Raw genomic sequence first — 18,877 nt, forward strand, 5'->3', positions numbered from 1 at the left:
TAAATAATGCATGCACCACTATATATATATATATATATATATATATATATACTTTGCATTAAATGTTTCTTGTCACATATTCACAGAGTCATTTCCTACTTCAGAAATGATATAGAGCTTTCTTTGTGACATATTGGAGCTAATCACATATTTCAAAATCGTATTACTCACTGTACCTGCTTATTTGGTTTTATAGTGCATGGCTTGACAAGTATTGTGTTGACCTATCCTATGTAGTATCAGTGGTCTAGTTGGTACAAAAGGTGGTCCATTCCAAGCTCTTAAACATGCCTTTCAGGCTTGCATGCAGAAAGGAACTATAGCTACAATACACCTATAAGTCTTACTTTATCTTAAGATGAAGTATGTAATTTCAATGCCACTAGCAAAACAGATCTCAGAAGACTCCCATCATCTTCCATTGGTTGTGCACAAAGAAAGTCCTGCCCCAAACACACAACATTGGTCAAGCAAATGTTGATGTATCAGGTTGGATGTGAAGCTCAAACAGTGCTATGGTAGTCATGTTTCCATCCAAGCTACAAATTTAATTAATGCACAAAATCAGAATATTGTAAAAACACAGTGTATAAAGCAGTGTTTCCATCTCATGTGTTTAAAAGAAACAAAACTGTCACTTCTGGGAAAAGTGGTGAAAAATAGAAATGAAAATTGGAGTTGAAGCCACAGTGGCTCTTTTACTAAATGCAATGGATTACTTGGGGTATAGAGTGCACAGAAAAAATGCCCCGATGGACTTTGTTTGCTAGCGTGCAGACACAGATGCCTTATGTCCGGAAGCAATTGTGTGTCAGACAGTTCTGGGAGGAAATCATACTCAATCATTTTGATGACAGGCTTTGTGTTTAGCGTTTCAGAATAACCAGATCAATATAACTGATAACATGTCAGATGCTATGTGATGATACTGATGATATTAAGAGCAAATAATGTTTTTTGCTACATATCATTATTCCTATATTTTTTTTATTATTATTTAAATTTTTTATTATGCAATATAAAAATAACAAATACAAATACAAAAAAAAAAGAACAATGAGGGTTACATTACATTATGACAAAGCTTGTTATACTAGCTTATATGCATTACACCATAAAAGAGTCTTGCATGCTAAATAATTGTTAGAATTCCTTAAAGAATTTAAATATATATCAATATCTTTCTTGAAAATAAAAAAGGAAGGAGTTTTCTTTGAAAATGTACATGTATGAAGGTAATATTTGGCAAGAAAAAGTAATACATTAATTATAAAATTAAAATGAGAAGGGCTTAAATTCAGCGATTCACCCAAAAACTTTTTTTGGCTTATACAAAAGTTTGAAGATAAATACTTTTTAACAAAATTTGAGAAGTCTACCCAAAATATTTTGCAATAAGTACACTCCGAAAACTAATGAATTATTGTTTCTTCAAACTGATGACAGAAGGAGCACATGGGGGAAATACTATTATTGAATTTAGAAAGTTTATAATTTACTGGGTAGCAATTATGTGTAATTTTAATAGAGACTTCAACAACTTTATTGGATAACAAAAAATGTTGTCGTAGGAGCCAGAAATCTTCCCATTCTATATCATTAAAATTATTATTCCAAAAGCTTACACAAGCAGGTAGAGAAATCTGACACCTGTTAAGAATTAAAGAAAAAAATTGTTTGACATGTTACTGAACACACATTGGTCAACAAATAAATTAGTGTTGTCAAAAATAGCAGGAGAGCATAAGAAACCTTTAGGGCCAGGCTTTACTAAAAGTTTGACACAATCAGGAATGGCAATGACATACTCTCTTGGGGGTACTGGAAAAGAGAAAACATGCATAACATTTTCGTAACTGAGCAGGACACCCCTATCATCTATAAGTAGACTCACTAAAAGTATATTCTTGTCAAACCAATTATGAAAAAAAAAAGAGATTTATTTTTATATCTAATATAAAACCGGACTGACTGGGAGACCTCAGTCAGTCCGGATCGGGAACAGCATCTCCACCACCACCACACTGAGCACTGGGGCCCCCCAGGGCTGTGTGCTCAGTCCACTGCTGTTCACTCTGCTGACTCACGACTGTGCAGCAATGCACAGCTCGAATCACATCATCAAGTTCGCCGATGACACGACCGTGGTGGGTCTCATCAGCAAGAACAACGAGTCAGCATACAGAGAGGAGGTGCAGCGGCTGACGAACTGGTGTAGAGCCAACAACCTGTCCCTGAATGTCGACAAAACAAAAGAGATGGTTGTTGACTTTAGGAGAGCACAAGGTGAACACACTCCGCTGAACATCGACGGCTCCTCTATGGAGATCGTCAAAAGCACCAAATTCCTTGGTGTTCACTTGGCGGAGAACCTCACCTGGTCCCTCAACACCAGCTCTATCACCAAGAAAGCCCAGCAGCGTCTCTACTTTCTTCGAAGGCTGAGGAAAGCACATCTCCCAACCCCCATCCTCACTACATTCTATAGAGGGACTATTGAGAGCATCCTGAGCAGCTGCATCACTGCCTGGTTTGGGACTTGCACCGTTTCGGACCGCAAAGCCCTGCAGAGGATAGTGAGGACAGCTGAGAAGATCATTGGGGTCTCTCTTCCCTCCATCAAAGACATTTACAAAAAACACTGTATCCACAAAGCAACCAGCATTGTGGACGACCCCACACACCCCTCACACAAACTCTTTACCCTCCTCCCGTCTGGCAAGAGGTACCGAAGCATTCGGTCCCTCACGGCCAGACTGTGTAACAGCTTCTTCCCCAAGCCATCAGACTTCTCAATACTCAGAGACTGGTTTGACACACACGTGTCCTGAGTTGCACTTTAATAACTGTCACTTTATAACTGTCTGCTACCTCAATAACTGCTATGTGCATAGAACATTATCTCATAGTATGTAATGTTTACATTTTTAGAAACTGTCATCTTTTTGCACTACTGAGTACTGGTCGGCGCTGCACTGTCTATTGTCCTGTTCATTGTCAGAAATTTGTTGTACTGTCCTGTACTTTTTGCACATGTTTGCACATGCACTTTATATAGGTATATATAGGTTTTTTATATAGGTATTTTATTTCGTTGTGTTGTCTCATGTGGTCCTGTGTTGGTCCTTTGTTGTTTTTATGTAGCACCATGGTCCTGGAGGAACGTTGTCTCGTTTTGCTGTGTACTGTACTAACTGTATATGGTTGAAACGACAATAAAAACCACTTGACTTGACTTGACTTGAATATTTTTTGTTCCAGATAAAATAACTATGTGGAGAAAAACTATAATTATATATTAGGGACCAACATATTAAAGCCTGTTTATGAAAACTAGATAAAGCTAAAGGTATTTTAGAGACATCATAGTTGCAGTTTGATTAGATTTGGAACATTATTCATATAAATTGTATAGGAATTGATTCAGTTACGTTTCCATCGTAGTAAATGCGCATGCCTTCTTGCAAAAAATAAATAAATTATAATCCACCTCATGCGAGCATATAAAGTTTTTACACATTTGTGCATTTATTTTTTTTACATAACGCATATTTTATTTGCATCTTGGTTTTTCCATCCAGCATCTTTTTTTATGCGATATCCCAAAAATCGCATAGAAATACGTGAATGTAAACCCATAGTGTTACACTTTTAGGTAACGTTATTTATAGTTAACTGCATATTAAGATGGGATACAAGAACTAATTTAACTTTGAAAGCATTACACACATCAGTTAAGATGAGACATTGAAGATATATCATTTAGCATCAGCGATTAAAGCCTGTTACACTAGTGGAGCAGCAGAGTAGATGTTGTCTTTAGGATGTCTGTTAGTTAGCTGACCCCAGGAAACAGCTCTTTGGCCAGCAAACACATCAAACAAAGTCCTTAGACAGGCAGGAAATTCATCTGACTGTAAAATGCATTATCAGAGACTACCAGCAGGGAAACCAGGAAACTGTGACTCGAGTGCTGCACACAGGTTGTAATCTCTGCTCGCTGCTGTTGTTCACACATGTCAGGCCATCATGTCCAGATGGTGATCTTTCCTATCGACAAAAAGAGTCAGTGTCAATGTGTAAAGATAAATTCATCAGTCACACATCTACCAGCCATATATTGTTGCCGTCTGTGGCATAGTGGTTAAAGACTTGGACAAGTAATCAAAAGTTTGTAGGTTCAAACCCCCAGAGAAATAAACACAATGGTGTTCAAAAGTCTGAGATCACATTGACAATTCTGGAATTCGAAAACCATTTGAAACCTAGATAAAAAATGCATGTTATCATTGGAGCAAATGGGTGACATACCAAATACTAAAGAAGTCTAATAATGTCACTTAAATTATGCTGCTAATATAACTGGCCTATAACAATGTATATGCAACAATATACTGTACTGTGCAAAAGCTTTAGGCACTTGTGAAAAATGTTGCATAGTGAGGATTTCTTCAAAAATAATGCCATAAATAGGTTTTCATTTATCACATATGTCATATATGTCATACTAAGTCCAGTAAACATAAAAAAAAGCCTAATCAATAGTTGGTTTGACCAACTTTGCATTCAAACTAGCACCGATTATCCTACATACACCTGGACACAGTTTTTCATGTTTTTTGGCAGATAGGCTGTTCCAATCTTCTTGGACAATTTGCCACAGTTCTTTTATCTATTTAAGCTGTCTCAATTACTTCGGTCTCTTCATCTAATCCCAGACTGACTCAAAGTTCAGTGGTGGACACTGTGGGGGTCATGCCATCTGTTGCAGGTCTCCCTGTTCTTCTATTTTATTCTAATCTATTTGCAAAAGGAATGTTTGTCTAAAATGTATATTTCCCATTGACACACTAAATCTGAAGATATAAATAACCATCTTAAGACATATGTTTGTTTTGCACAGTGCTGTATAACAATACAAATTAGAAGCATTTTAACTAGTGGTCTCAGACTTATAGACTCCACAATATTTTTCAGTATTCAAATACTGGTGGCCTGCCATTAGACCATTTGAATGAAATTTCTGAGTCCCAGTACACAGTCCCAGTAACAGGTTCAGCTGACTCAAAATCAGCTGACAGCTGAAGGCACAGAACCCAGACCACAAAATGAGAGGGTCGACACAGCTCTGCAGAAGGGAAGGAAAGACAATGGTTAATTTACTTCAGTCTGCATGGCCAGACTAACATAATTCATCTCGCTGATCATGCAAACAGGACCAGTGACTTTTTGTTTACAGTAGATGTTGCCACGCACACTTCCTTGTATAAGATATAGGTCACGTCCTGTAGTAATCTCATCACTGCATTGTTTTGTTTGGAGATAAATTCAACATTCTTCCTCCATGTCAACTTTGCATGGCATCATAATTATGACCTTATATTATGATTATTATATCTGAATGAATATATTTGAAATAATAACTGAAACAGTATTTGTAGCATGGTAAAATCAGCTTTTTTTTATTTTTAAATATTCTGAAGAAAATGTGTGTGGACCTTACCTGTGCAAGTCACCACCATGATGCCAGGGTGTTGCTATGTGTTTGCTCATGTGTTTTGAGTGGTTGTACGTGCATTGCTATGCGGTTGCTAGGGCATGTCTATGTGGTTTACACCCAGCTTAGTTAAAAAAGCCCACCCTCAATTCTCTGATATTCTGGTTTCAAATTATGGCTCGGATAAAAATAAATCATCTTTCTTTCAAGTCAAAAACAGTTGTGAGACGAGTTACAAACTGAAGTTTAATACTTAGGGTTGGGGGTTTATTCAAATCAAATTCAAAGTATGAACAAAATGAATACTGATTTTCCTTACTTTAGCACCACAACCAATTAAAAGCAATGGAAATCATATTGTTGGCAGCTCCTTTTAATTCTTAATTAAATATGATAATGACACATGTTTGCTGTCTGCAGGCTTGTATTGACACTTTAACTGAAAATAAAGTGCAACAGAAATGTAACCATGGAAATAAAATCCATACAATGTGCATTTTTTATGAAACAAAATACATGTGACACAGGTGTTGTGCTATAAGGCTCAGACACATACTACAGTATATGTATGCAGGGAATAAAATATTACATGTCTTTGGATATCGATCACAGCAGTGTGCTCTCAAACTATACAGAAGGAACTTGCTCATACAGTTCCTTTGAGTAACGTTTAATCCCATTTTTAAAAGGCACCATCTGTTAATGAAAACAATAATTAAAACAACCACATTGGCACTGTCAGTGCATTCAACTAATAATTTTAGCAAGTTGAAAAAGCAGTTCTGATATTTACAAAGCTTATAATCTAACATTCGGACCCAGATGGTGAAATGTTTTGTTATTAATCTGTATTTCTGTGCAGTAAAAAAACATATTGAGAAAAATACTTTAAACAAGGAATTTAATAGTGAAGCAAAACTGAACTAGTTGTCAGAGAATATATCCTGAGTTTATTTTTCTTACCACATTGAAAAATTGCTTTAAGCATAAACCTCACTAAATTCGTTATTTGTATTATGCTTAAAACAGGTTATAAAACAAAAGGAAAAATACTTCAAGATTCCTATACCCAATTCATTCTCTGAAAACAACACAATTTTGCTTCCAACCAGTGTTAGGGATATTAAGATATTTTTAATGAAAAACAAGACATAAATATTAAGAAAATGATTAACTGTATTTCTATTTTCTTTACTTTTTCCCTCAATATACACTATGTACAGACAATTGTGTTATCTGCACAGGAGTGATATACTATAGCAATAGAGATGTGATGAAATTCTCCCTGAGAATGGCTTTCACAACCAGCCTGAGTGCATTTTAATAAATGATTGTCTCAAAAACCCAATTCATAACCACTTTGAAATGATAGCAATCACTTATAATCAGAGCTGGACTTTGCATCTCACACTGCAAAAACAACAACAACAACAACAACAACAACAACAACAAACAAATCCTTAATCAGTATTTTAGTATTAGTTTCCATTCTAATTATCTAAACATCTTTAAAACAAGATACAATCATTCGAGAAGCAAGATAATAAGACAAATCATGAATTAAGTACATTTTTCTTACCCCATTGGCAAATACCTTTTTGTTTGTTTTAAGCACAAAACTCACAATTTGTTAAATGTATGCAAAAAAAAAATAAGAAAAATAAACTTAATTCAATATAAATTCACAACTTAATAACTTATGCAATTTTGTATGTTGTTTTAAGGATTTTTTTAATACTGTAAATGGTCAACAATAAAAATATTGATTAAGAAAATGATTCTCCCAATGCACGTCCCGAATGAGTATTAAACCAGCCGGTTGCGCCATGCCTTAATACTCATATTCTTAATATTGTGGACAGCCTGCATGCTTGCTCTGATTACGTCCTTTCTGGAAGTGCTTTTCCCCTGTGCTTCCTGGCTTTACTCCAGACCAGCCTTTGTTTGAGAATTAAATGGCTAGCTTAAATCAAGTAAACAAGCTTAAGGGGTTGCCTTTTGTTTACATTTCACTTCACGTATTCCAGTGGAGTGACTATATTTCTGATGGTCAAGGTTCACCATTCTATATGTGTTGGCAATAGATTGCAGTGAATATAAATCTATAACACTGTGCAATATTAGAGCAGGGATGCCTTTTGGGAAATTATAGTTTTGAACATGTCACTTAATGTACTGCAAAACACTGATTTTCTCAATCTGTATTTTTGTCCTGTTTTTCAAGAAAAAAAATAGATACCAATAATAATAATGTATATAATTAATATTTTTTTATATAGTTTTTAGTCAAATAGTCTTGATTTTTAAATATAAACCTCACTAGATGTTAGATTTATGCTTAAAACAAGTCTTAATATCTCAAATAGAGATATTTTTATGATTTGTTTTGCAGCATTAATATAGTGCTGCCCAGTGGCTACATATCTGTGTGCAAAGCTAAAAAAAAAAAACTACTACAAATGTATGTCAAAGTGTCCATCCAATGAACCTCAAATTAGAGAAACATATCTAAGAACAATATACAGTACAAAAATGTGATGTAATCAGCAGTTCATCAGGATTAATGTCTAATGCATGCAGTATGCATCACATAGATATACAGTATTTTGGGTTTGGTCTATAGTTTTATTTTTGAGGGTGTCTATCAGTCCTGATAATACTTTGCATGACACCTTATTGATTTTCATGACAGATGGCCTGTGTCTTGGCATGGGGCTATGGTTTAATTTTTGGCCTTTAGTTTCAGCAGTGCAGCAGACAGAAACGTGTTTTGTTGATCATGCAAATTCCTGCGGATGTTGGCATAGCACACAGATAAAGGGGAGTAGAGAGAGACAGACAGTAATTCATCATCACCATAATCGAATCATTAACATCAAGCACTAAATGCTTGCAGATTATAACATTTGATGCACGTCATAAATAGATAAAAGGACAAAAATCTTCATGGTGTGTGGCTCCATTATATAACACATCCTGCCGTACTTCAAGCTTTGTTTCAGTGAGCTGCTTCAACTGCTTTAAGATAGCTTCCTACCCTGCTAAAATACAACAGCTTAAACCAGTCAGTCAGTTTTGGAACAGCATATAGTGTGTATAGTGTGTATAGTTCCATTTTTTTAAATGAACTGAATTCAAATCAGTTTTGGGGTCATAAAAACATTCCAAAACAGAATCTCCCCATTTAGACTTTGATCATGATGCCAAAGACACCATGTTTACCCCCAGATATTTGTGTAGGAGAGGGTGCAATTGAGGATTTTCACAGGACGCAGTAGGCAGGAAAATCTCACATTGTGACTGTTGTACTGTATCTAGGTGGCAAGTATCCTTTTGGCACCCAAGGCTATTTTTGTGGTGTGTTTGTGTGTCCAGGTCCTGAGCAGGATGGTAGAGGCTGACTCAGCACATCCAGTGGCCAGACCCCTCTGAGCGCTTCCTTCTCCTCTTACAGACGTAGTAGACAGGCAAAGCAAACAGGCCTGTGAAAAGATCAGTTGCAATACAGGATAGCTCGGTCACACCAGGGGTAAGAGATTGAAATCAACATAATAAAATACTTAAGTCATAACCATATAGGTAATGTATGCTAAAAATGCTTTAGAGAATTTGTTTTATATAAGAAAATAGATAACCCACAATGAAAGCAGTCAAGGACATGTACAGGCCATATTTCAACTTAAACTTAAAACAGTTTTTTTCCTGAAGACAAATTAAGCATACACTGTAAACAATTGCTGTAAATTTACGACCAAATTCCTACAGCAATCTACTGTGGTTCTTAAATACAGTAGTTGTTAAAAATGTTGCATTCTGGGAGATTAAGAGCAAGCTCACTGTGAAGTGACTAGTTTTATGGTAAATAGCTGTTCTATGCAAGGCATTAGGGGAAATGAACATTATATATTTGTTCTCAATAGTTGTGTTTTGTTCGAAGTCACCATTATGGTGATTAGTGTTCTCTTGAGCTGGCACCTTGGACCTTCTTTATTATTATTATATTATGTTCTTCCAGACATACAAGATGTTTCACTGTGCTACTTGATAGACAAAACCTAAGGTCAGACTGAATATCTACCTTGATATGTCACTATATGTGGCAATAGTGATGCATTACACATAAAACATAAAATCAATAACAGTAAAGGTTATTTCAGCAAAATGATATCAGCAAATTGAGTGTTTGATGTTATTGATGAACTTAGAGCATAACTCGAGTTGTTATCAAGACACAGAAATCAATAAACACAATAAACAAACATACTTTTACGTAAAAAGTTGGGCTGTCAATCGATTACAATTTTTAATTGAATTAATAACATGGTGTCCCGATTAATTAATCATGATTAATCGCATTTAATCGCATATAAAAATATTTGCTGAGAAAGCCTCTCATATAACAATAATTCAATATATAATGATGAAATAATTATACATAGTTATCTTTAAATATTTTAAAATTATATATATATATATATATATGTATATATATATATATAGTCACCATTATGGTGATTAGTGTTCTCTTGAGCTGGCACCTTGGACCTTCTTATTGATCATAAGTCAATCATTGGCACACAGTTCACAGCAATCCATTTCGCAAGTGAATTTGTCAATCAGTTGGAGATTTATTATGAGGGCTTGTTTAAGGACCTGTCAATTTTCACCTGCGTCACACATGCTTGTGTAGCGTCTCGGGTGCATTGCATTATAAACATAAAATGTTTAGGTCACTGTGTCAAGTTAACTATAGTTTAATACTCAATCTTTATACATATCTTGAGATCCCTTAGTTCGCATTTGCGTTCCTTCAAAGTGTTTTGAACGCAAGAACGTAACGCACGTCTGTGTTGTGGGTTGTTTTCTTCACTGTATAAACTGCACGTTGCTCATACAGCTGAAATTTCAATTACTGCCCTCTGGAGTAAACAGGTGGTACTACAAGCTTGCATTTCTCAGGAATCTTCCTTATCCGGGGGCATTGCGATTAAATGCGTACATTTTTTTAACGCGTTATTTTTTGTAAAATTAATCGCACTGAATTAACGCATTAAATTGACAGCCCTAGTAAAAAGTAAAAACTGAACATTAAAATACAAGTAACTTAGACTACAACAAAAACAACATCAAAATAAACCAGTAAATAGTAAAAAAATGCCACAGTGCATGCTAGGAACATAGCTGTTAATTTCAACAACAGTAGATAGTATGTAATTTGACAGCTATATGTTCTATACTGTAGCTCTAAAAACAGTATCTAGCTGTTCATTTCAGCAACAGCAAGACACTGTAAGACACCATTTACAGTAACATGCTGGCAACCCTGCTGCCCGTTCTTTACTGTTTTTTGATGAGAAAATCTTTAACTGTGTATTTAAGGACCATTCAAATTGTATGCATTGTTACATTATATTCATGATAATTTAAGGAATGTTCCAGGTTCAATACATGTTAAGCTCAATCGACAGCATTTGTGGCATAATGTCTTTTCTTTAAAAAAGGAAAAATCGAGGTTCCATTGAGGCACTTTCAATTGAAGTGAATGGGACTCATTTTTGAGCGTTAAAATAATTTTTCAAAGGTTTAGCCATTAGACAAAAACAATACGCATGTAAACATGATTTTTGTGTGATAAAATCACTTTCAAACCTTTTCTGTGTAAAGTTATAGCCAATTTTACAACTTTGTTACCATGACGATGTAATGTCAACGATGACCATTTAAACAACTTTGCAGCTCAAATAATACACAAGTTTATTAATGCAAGAGCATTAAACCCTCCAAAAATTGTCCACATTCACTTCCATTGTAAGTGCCTCACGCTAACAATTATTTTTTTTATTGAAAAGGAGGAACAAGTTGAAATACATTCTTCAAATCAAATCAACATTATGCCAAAAATGCTGTCGATTGAGCTTAACTTTTATTGAACTCGGAACATTCCTTTAAGCAAAACATAATTAAGAATTTGTTTGTTGAGGAGAGCAGTGCTATTTTACAACAAATGCTAACATGGCCTAGAAATACTAAGATTTATATGTTAAAATTATAATTATTATTTTCCATTTTGATAATTAGAATATGATTTTTTCGCAATGTGGAATTGAGAATCGCATATGTCCCATTAAACATAGGTTCCCCTTCTGTCGCTCTCTCCACGTTGTGTCGGAGAAGTGACACTAGGGGTCTCTCTTGAGTGCCGATATCCACCTCTGATCTATGAAAAAAGGCCAATGAGAGTTGGCAGCCAGTATTTGTATGTCCCGCCCCGGACATACGGGTATTTAAGCGGCGCAAATACGGGAGTTCATTCAGAAAATTTCTTCGGAGCCGATGGTCTGTCTGCAGTTTGCTGCGAGTTACACACCACTATAAACGTTCCTGTTTCCTCTTACGATCTGCATGCTGTTGGATCTTGACGGCGCACAACAGCGGCTTTCTCCTTCACATTGCACGGCGTGCATTGTTGCCCCTGAGCGCTTCGACAGCGCAGACACACACACACACACACACTGTGTATTAAAAGAGTAAATTTCTATTAAAAGAGTAATTTCTCTAAAAGAGCAAACACAGCGGCGTTGAACGTCCTTTTAAAGACGCGTCTTTTTCAAGATGCCTTTCCGCCCCTGTGTCGTTCCTGGATACGGTAGAGTGCTTTCCGCTTCAGACGGCCACAGCCGCTGTCTCGCGTGTTTGGGCCGCGATCACACCGAGGCGGTGTTTGTGGATGGTTCATGTTCTCACTGCGAGAACATGACCATGACCATGTTGCGGTCGCGGCCGACAGAAAGCAAGCCACCCCAGCTGCACCCCGCATTGCTCCTTCTTCCCACGGGATTGAGGACGGTGTGGTTGGCGCTGGGGGCAATTTGGGGGCGGCAGCGGGTGCAGTTTCGCCGGGTAACCCCCCGCGAACCTCCCGTTCCCCGACACGCTCGATGGTTTCCGTCTACGCTCGCGACGATAGCAGCTCGCCTCACGGCCTGGCTGTCTATCCTCCCGAGTCCGAAGCAGATGAGCTCGCTGCTGCATTGGAGAGTGCGGCGTCTGATGCCGAGGACTCCCCTGGACTGCCGCCTTCGGGCCAGCAGGCCCAGGCTGAGGCCGACGCTCAGATGTCCGACATGCTTGCCTGGGCCGCCATGAGCGTGAGGGTGGATTGGAACCCTCCATCCTCCCCACAGCCTTCACGGTTGGATGATTGGTTCCTGGGGGCGGCGCACCGTTCGCGGCCTCGCATCCCCCCGGTTCCTTTCTTCCCGGAGGTGCATGATGAGCTGACGTCTACGTGGAGAGCCCTGCTCTCCACTTGTCTAGGTGCCACCCGCTCCACTCTCACCACCCTCGACGGCGGAGAGCGCCACGGATACGGGGCGATTCCCCAGGTCGATAGGGCAGTTGCGTACCATCTATGCCCCGGTAGCCCTACTGCCTGGCAGGGCCGCCCCGTACTCCCATCCAAGCCCTGTAGGACAACATCCTCGCTCAACGCGAAGGCCTACAGTGCAGCTGGACGCGCTGCCTCCGCCCTGCATGCGATGGCCCTCCTGCAAGTCCACCAGGCCAAAGCACTCAACATGCACGGGGGTGGACCTGATCCTGATGTGCTGCAGGAACTGCGCTCAGCGACCGACCTCGCCTTGAGAGCGACGAAGGCCACAGCGCAGGCACTCGGACAGGCGATGACCACCCTAGTGGTCCAGGAACGCCATCTTTGGCTCAATCTGGTCGAGATGTGTGAGGCTGATAAGAACCGCTTCCTGGACGCACCTGCCTTCCAGATTGGCCTTTTCGGCGACACCGTCGAGGACTTCGCCCAACAGTTCTCCGCGGTGGAGAAGCAGACGGAGGCCATCTCTCACATGATGCCCCGTCGCAGACCTGCCGCTCACGGGCCCTGCCCCATCTGCCCCCGAGGGCGTCCCCTCGCGAAGAAACCAGCTCCTGCTCCGCCTCAACCCGGGCCCAGCTCTCAGCCCCTGCGTCGAGCACCCCGCAGGCGGCGACACCCCCTGTCTCACCGAACCCCTCCAGGACCCGGAAGGCTCCCAAGCGTTCCTGAGACAGCCGACCCAGAGCCGAAGATGTTAGCTCCGAGGTGGTAAGACCGCTCCGTCCCCGGTGGAGGGCCGGGAAGAGAATCCTTTGTTTTTTCATGTTTCCACACCCCTGACGGGGCTGTGGTACCCACATTCTCATTAACAGAGCTATTTCCTTTGCCTCTGGGTCACCTGGCCCACAAATGCCGTTCTCACGGCAATCTGCTTTCAGATTACGACAGTCCCGGTACACCGGACGCTGCGATCCCGCCTTCCGCCTGCCCACGACTGTCCCCGGCCGGCCGGTTCAGACGAGTCCAGAGGACGCCAGCATCAGACCTCCTCCTCAGTCACGAACCCGCCCCTGCCGGGTGCGCGGAGCAAGGTAAGTGCTTTGAGTCTATTCTCAGCACCTCAGCCTCGGGCCGCAACGAAGCCGCCCGACGCTGCATTACCTGTTCCGCCCGCTCGCGAGGCCCCGCCGGTACGTCCAAAATACTCGTCCCTTTGGTGCCCCTAGCGCAGAGCTGGGAAGCGTGGCTTTCAGCTCCCCAATGCATCACGCTTGCTGCACCGGACCATTCGACTTCGGTTACGCAATTCAGTTTGCCCGGCTCCCACCCCTCTTAGCCAAGAGCGCGGTAGAGCCCGTCCCTCCAACCGAAATGAGGAAGGGTTTCTACAGCCCTTACTTCATTGTACCCAAGAAAGGCGGCGCTTATGACCAATCCTGGACCAGCGAGTTTTCAATCGGGCCTTGTTAAAACTCCCGTTCAAAATGCTCACGCAGAGAAATATTCTGGCTGGCGTTCAGCATCTAGATTGGTTCGCAGCGGTAGACCTGAAGGACGCGTACTTCCACGTCTCAATTCTGCCACGACACCGACCCTTCTTACGGTTCGGCTCGACGGCCAGGCGTTTCAGTACAAAGTCCTCCCCTTCGGCCTGTCTCTGTCCCTCGCGTCTTCCACGAAGGTCGCAGAGGCGGCCCTTGCCCCGCTACAAGTAGCCGGCATCTGCAGAGACCAGGTGCTCCGGCACCTCAGCCGCTTGGGGCTTCAGGTCAACTGGGAAAAGAGCAAGCTCACTCCGGTTCAGAGCATCTCTTTTCTCGGGTTGGAGTTAGACTCAGTCTCAATGACAGCACGTCTCACGAGCGGCGTGCTCAGTCGGTGCTGGACTGCCTCACTTCCCTCAAGCCAGGCACAGTGGTCCCTCTAAAACTTTTCCAGAGGCTCCTGGGGCATACGGCATCCTCCTGGCGGTCGCGCCGCTGGGGTTGATGCATATGAGACCACTCCAGCACTGGCTCCAGACTCGAGTCCCGAGACAAGCATGGCACCACGGCACGCATCGGGTAGGATCACCCCGCCTGCCTCAAAACACTCCGACCCTGGACAGACCTCTGCTTTTTACGGGCAGGACTGCCCCTGCAGCAGGTGTCCCGACGCGTTCTGGTCACAACCGACACCTCCCGGTCCGGGTGGGGTGCCATGTACAGCGGAGCACGCAGCAGCAGGCCATTGGAAAGGGGCCCCGCTGCGTTGGCACATCAATTGCCTGGAGTTGCTGACCGTCCTTCTTGCTCTCAGGAAGTTCCTCCCGTTAGTTCGGGACAAACATGTCCTCGTGAGATCGGACAGCACCACGGTGGTGGCGTACATAAATCGCCAAGGCGCCGTACGCTCCCGCCACACGTCACAACTCGCCTGCCGTCTCCTCCTATGGAGCCAGCAGCGACTCAAGTCGCTGCGTGCCACTCACATCCCGGCAAGCTCAACGTCGTAGCGGACGCGCTATCACGACAACGCCTGCCCGGCGGGAGAGGAGGCTTCACCCCCAGTCGGTCCAGCTGATTTGGGAACGGTTTGGCAAGGCCCAGGTAGACCTGTTCGCCGCCCAGGAAACCTCCCACTGCCCGCTCTGGTACGCCCTAACAGAGGCTCCCCTCGGGACAGATGCGCTGGCACACAGCTGGCCCTCGGGGCTGCGCAAGTACGCATTTCCCCCAGTGAGCCTTCTTGCACCGGTGCTGTGCAAGGTCAGGGAGGACGAGGAGCAAGTCACGTTGGTGGCCCCCTACTGGCCCACTCGGACTTGGTTCTTGGAACTCAGGCTCCTTGCGACAGCTCCTCCCTGGCGAATTACCCTGAGAAAGGACCTCCTCTCTCAGGGATGGGGCACGCTCTGGCACCCGCGCCCAGACCTCTGGAACCTCCAAGTCTGGTCCCTGGACGGGACGCGGAAGAGCTAGCCGGCTTACCGGCAACCGTTGTCAATACCATCAACCAAGCCAGAGCCCCCTCTACCAGGCACCTTTACGCCCTAAAGTGGCGCTTGTTCGCAGATTGGTGTTCTTCCCGAGCAGAAGACCCGCAGAGATGCGTGATTAGGTCAGTGCTTCTGTTCCTACAGGAGAGGCTGGTCAGGAGGCTGTCCCCGTCCACCCTCAAGGTGTATGTTGCCGCTATCGCCGCCCACCACGATCCTGTAGACGGCAAGTCTTTGGGTAAGCACGACCTGATCCTCAGGTTCCTGAGAGGCACCCGGAGGTTGAATCCCTCCCGGCCAGGCCTAGTTCCCTCCTGGGATCTCTCGGTAGTCTTGGCAGGACTCCAGAGACCTCCCTTCGAGCCGCTCGAATCAGTTGGACACAGGGCCCTCTCTCTTAAGACGGCCCTGCTGATCACGCTCGCCTCCATTAAGAGGGTCGGGGACCTGCAAGCGTTCTCTGTCAGCGACACTAGCCTGGAGTTCGGTCCGGCAGATACGTCTGTGATCCTAAGACCGCGACCGGGCTATGTGCCCAAGGTTCCTACCACACCATTCTGAGATCAGGTAGTGAACCTGCAAGCGCTGCCCCGGGAGGAGGCAGACCCAGCCCTTTCGTTGCTGTGTCCAGTGCGCGCCCTGCGCATTTACCTGGACCGCACACAGAGCACCAGACGCTCTGAGCAGCTCTTTGTCTGCTTTGAGGGACGGCAGAAAGGGAATGCCATCTCCAAACAGAGGCTCGCCCACTGGGTTGTCGACGCCATCACACTGGCTTATCACACCCAGGCTGTGCCCCTACCCTTACGGGTCCGAGCTCACTCAACAAGGGGTGTTGCGTCCTCGTGGGCACTGGCCAAAGGCACCTCCCTAGCAGACATCTGTAGAGCCGCGGGTTGGGCAACACCCAACACCTTTGCGAGGTTTTACAACCTCCGCGTTGAGTCGGTTGCGTCTCGTGTTTTCTCAGGTCCGAGCCCGTAGAACTCAGTAACACGTAGACCGACCGGCCGGGTGGATCGCTTGCGCCCAGTGCCCTTTTCCTGACGTCAAGGTAAAGTAGTGCGCCTTCTTCCCAGGGCGCCCCACCTCCGGGTCCGCGGTTCAGCGGAGGAATTTGCTGACCCAAGCCACTGCGGGTATCCTGATGGCTACCCTGTACTGGTATAGGTGCTCCACAGGTAAAATAGAAGGCCTCCTGCGCGGACGCCCCCTGTGCGTATTTCCGAGGTTCTGTCCCCTTACGAGCGGACCCCCGTGTCTCCCTTAGGCAGTTACAGCTGCCCCGGTCGCCGTGCTGTAGCAACTCCCCCCTTCGAGGCTGGGATCTACCACCGCACCATACTTTCCACACGAGCCCTAAGACGGCTGTGTGACCTGTCTACCACTTTTCCTCCCCAAGAAAAAGGGCAGGTGTGGTCTCCGCAGGGTCTGGTAAGACCCCCTTCCCAATATGCGTGTAAGGGCCCCGGCCGTGATTGCTCTATGCGAGAAACATAGAGAGAAAAGAGGCCCAGCCAGGCTGGCCCGTTCCCATGTTGGCAAACATCGCCTTGTTCCCCTCCCAGGGTAACTAGAAGGATCCCGATGTTCGTATGGGGCATTGGGGAAGGGTACGTGCAGCCGGGTACAGACGATGCGTGGCACTGGATGAATCCCTGCCCGCCTCTGTATCGGCAGTTCACGTACAGGGTTCAGCACATGGCAAGATTGGAATGGGTCCCCTAGTGTCGCTTCTCCGACACAACGTGGAGAGAGCGACAGAAGGGGAACGTTTGGTTACGTATGTAACCTCCGTTCCCGAGGGAGGGAACGACACGTTGTGTCTTTCCTCCGCCATGTCACTGAACCGAGCCACTGTTGTGGCCGGACCATTTCGGCTCCTCAGAAAAATCCTGAATGAACTCCCGTATTTGTGCCGCTTAAATACCCGTATGTCCGGGGCGGACATGCAAATACTGGCTGCCAACTCTCATTGGCCTTTTTTCATAGATCAGAGGTGGATATCGGCGCTCAAGAGAGACCCCTAGTGTCGCTTCTCCGACACAACGTGTCGTTCCCTCCCTCGGGGAACGGAGGTTACATACGTAACCAAACGCTTTATTGTTTGTGCAAAACATTATTATTTCATATTTTTGATTTTGAGGTAAAATATGACCCAGACATGTTCTTGACAGGCTTTGGTAAGATTCACTCAGAAAGTGTTCAAAAATCCTTACCTATAGCGAGCGCCAGAGCTCCAACGATCACGACAAGAACAATGACCACTGGAGCCACCAGCACTTTACTCACTGTGGAGAAATCAAAAGCAAAGCATTCAGCCTCACTAAAACAAACAAATTTAGAATTCTTATCAGGATTAAGGGGAAATGGATGGAGAATATTTGTTTCTTTAGTGAGTCAGTAAAGTGAACTCTATGACCTTTGTACTAAACCCTCGTGTCTGTGTTGTATGGATGGTTAAGTATCATACTACGGTTCACTGCACTGCCCTGAACATCACATAAACTCCAGCTCATGTAAGGGATATTCATCAGTGCTGGAGAGATATGCAAACTAAAGGCAGATCATAGAGGTGGTCATGCATCTGTGGTCATACTAACTGCTGTTATTATATGTTGTAATCTAGCAGGGTTTGGAATTGTCTACATTGTTCTTTAATTTGATCTGGTTGTGTCTTACCAGGCTGAAACTGAACATTTCCCAGCCAGTGGCTAATCATAAACATTTTATATGCAGTACCGTTTTAATAGCGTGAAATTTGGCCGCATACGTGCATGGTTTACTTAGATTATATAGGGTTGCTGCATGGAGTGAAAGATCAATACTGGGATCATTATGAAGAGGTCATGAAATGCTATTTTGTTTTAAATAATCGTATTATCTTCCCTGAGGTCCACTGATAACAGTAATGAGTTTTATTGGTTGAAAAATTTGTTAAGTAATACATTTAAATTTTCCACCCTGTCTCTGGTCCTCTGACTGAAACCCTCAGTTTTGGCCACAACGTCTCCTTTAAACTTCAATGTAAATGCTCACTTTTCTGATTGGCCAACTTCGTGCTTACCCC

General features: G+C 43.4%; 1 protein-coding gene across 1 annotated transcript in view; it reads right to left on the minus strand.

Moving 5' to 3' along the window:
- Positions 1-5,763: 5,763 nt before the first annotated feature.
- Positions 5,764-18,877, minus strand: part of LOC127623876 (E3 ubiquitin-protein ligase RNF217-like) — a 39,475-nt gene continuing 26,361 nt past the window's right edge. The window contains exons 5-6 of the mRNA XM_052098455.1: positions 18,027-18,098; positions 5,764-8,979 (exon numbers count right to left, since the gene is read on the minus strand). Of these exons, the coding sequence (XP_051954415.1) occupies positions 8,900-8,979; positions 18,027-18,098 (152 nt within the window). The 3' untranslated portion in view covers positions 5,764-8,899. The remainder of the gene's footprint in view (positions 8,980-18,026; positions 18,099-18,877) is intronic.

The sequence above is a fragment of the Xyrauchen texanus genome, chromosome 30, assembly GCF_025860055.1.
Source record: "Xyrauchen texanus isolate HMW12.3.18 chromosome 30, RBS_HiC_50CHRs, whole genome shotgun sequence".
NCBI lineage: Eukaryota > Metazoa > Chordata > Actinopteri > Cypriniformes > Catostomidae > Xyrauchen > Xyrauchen texanus.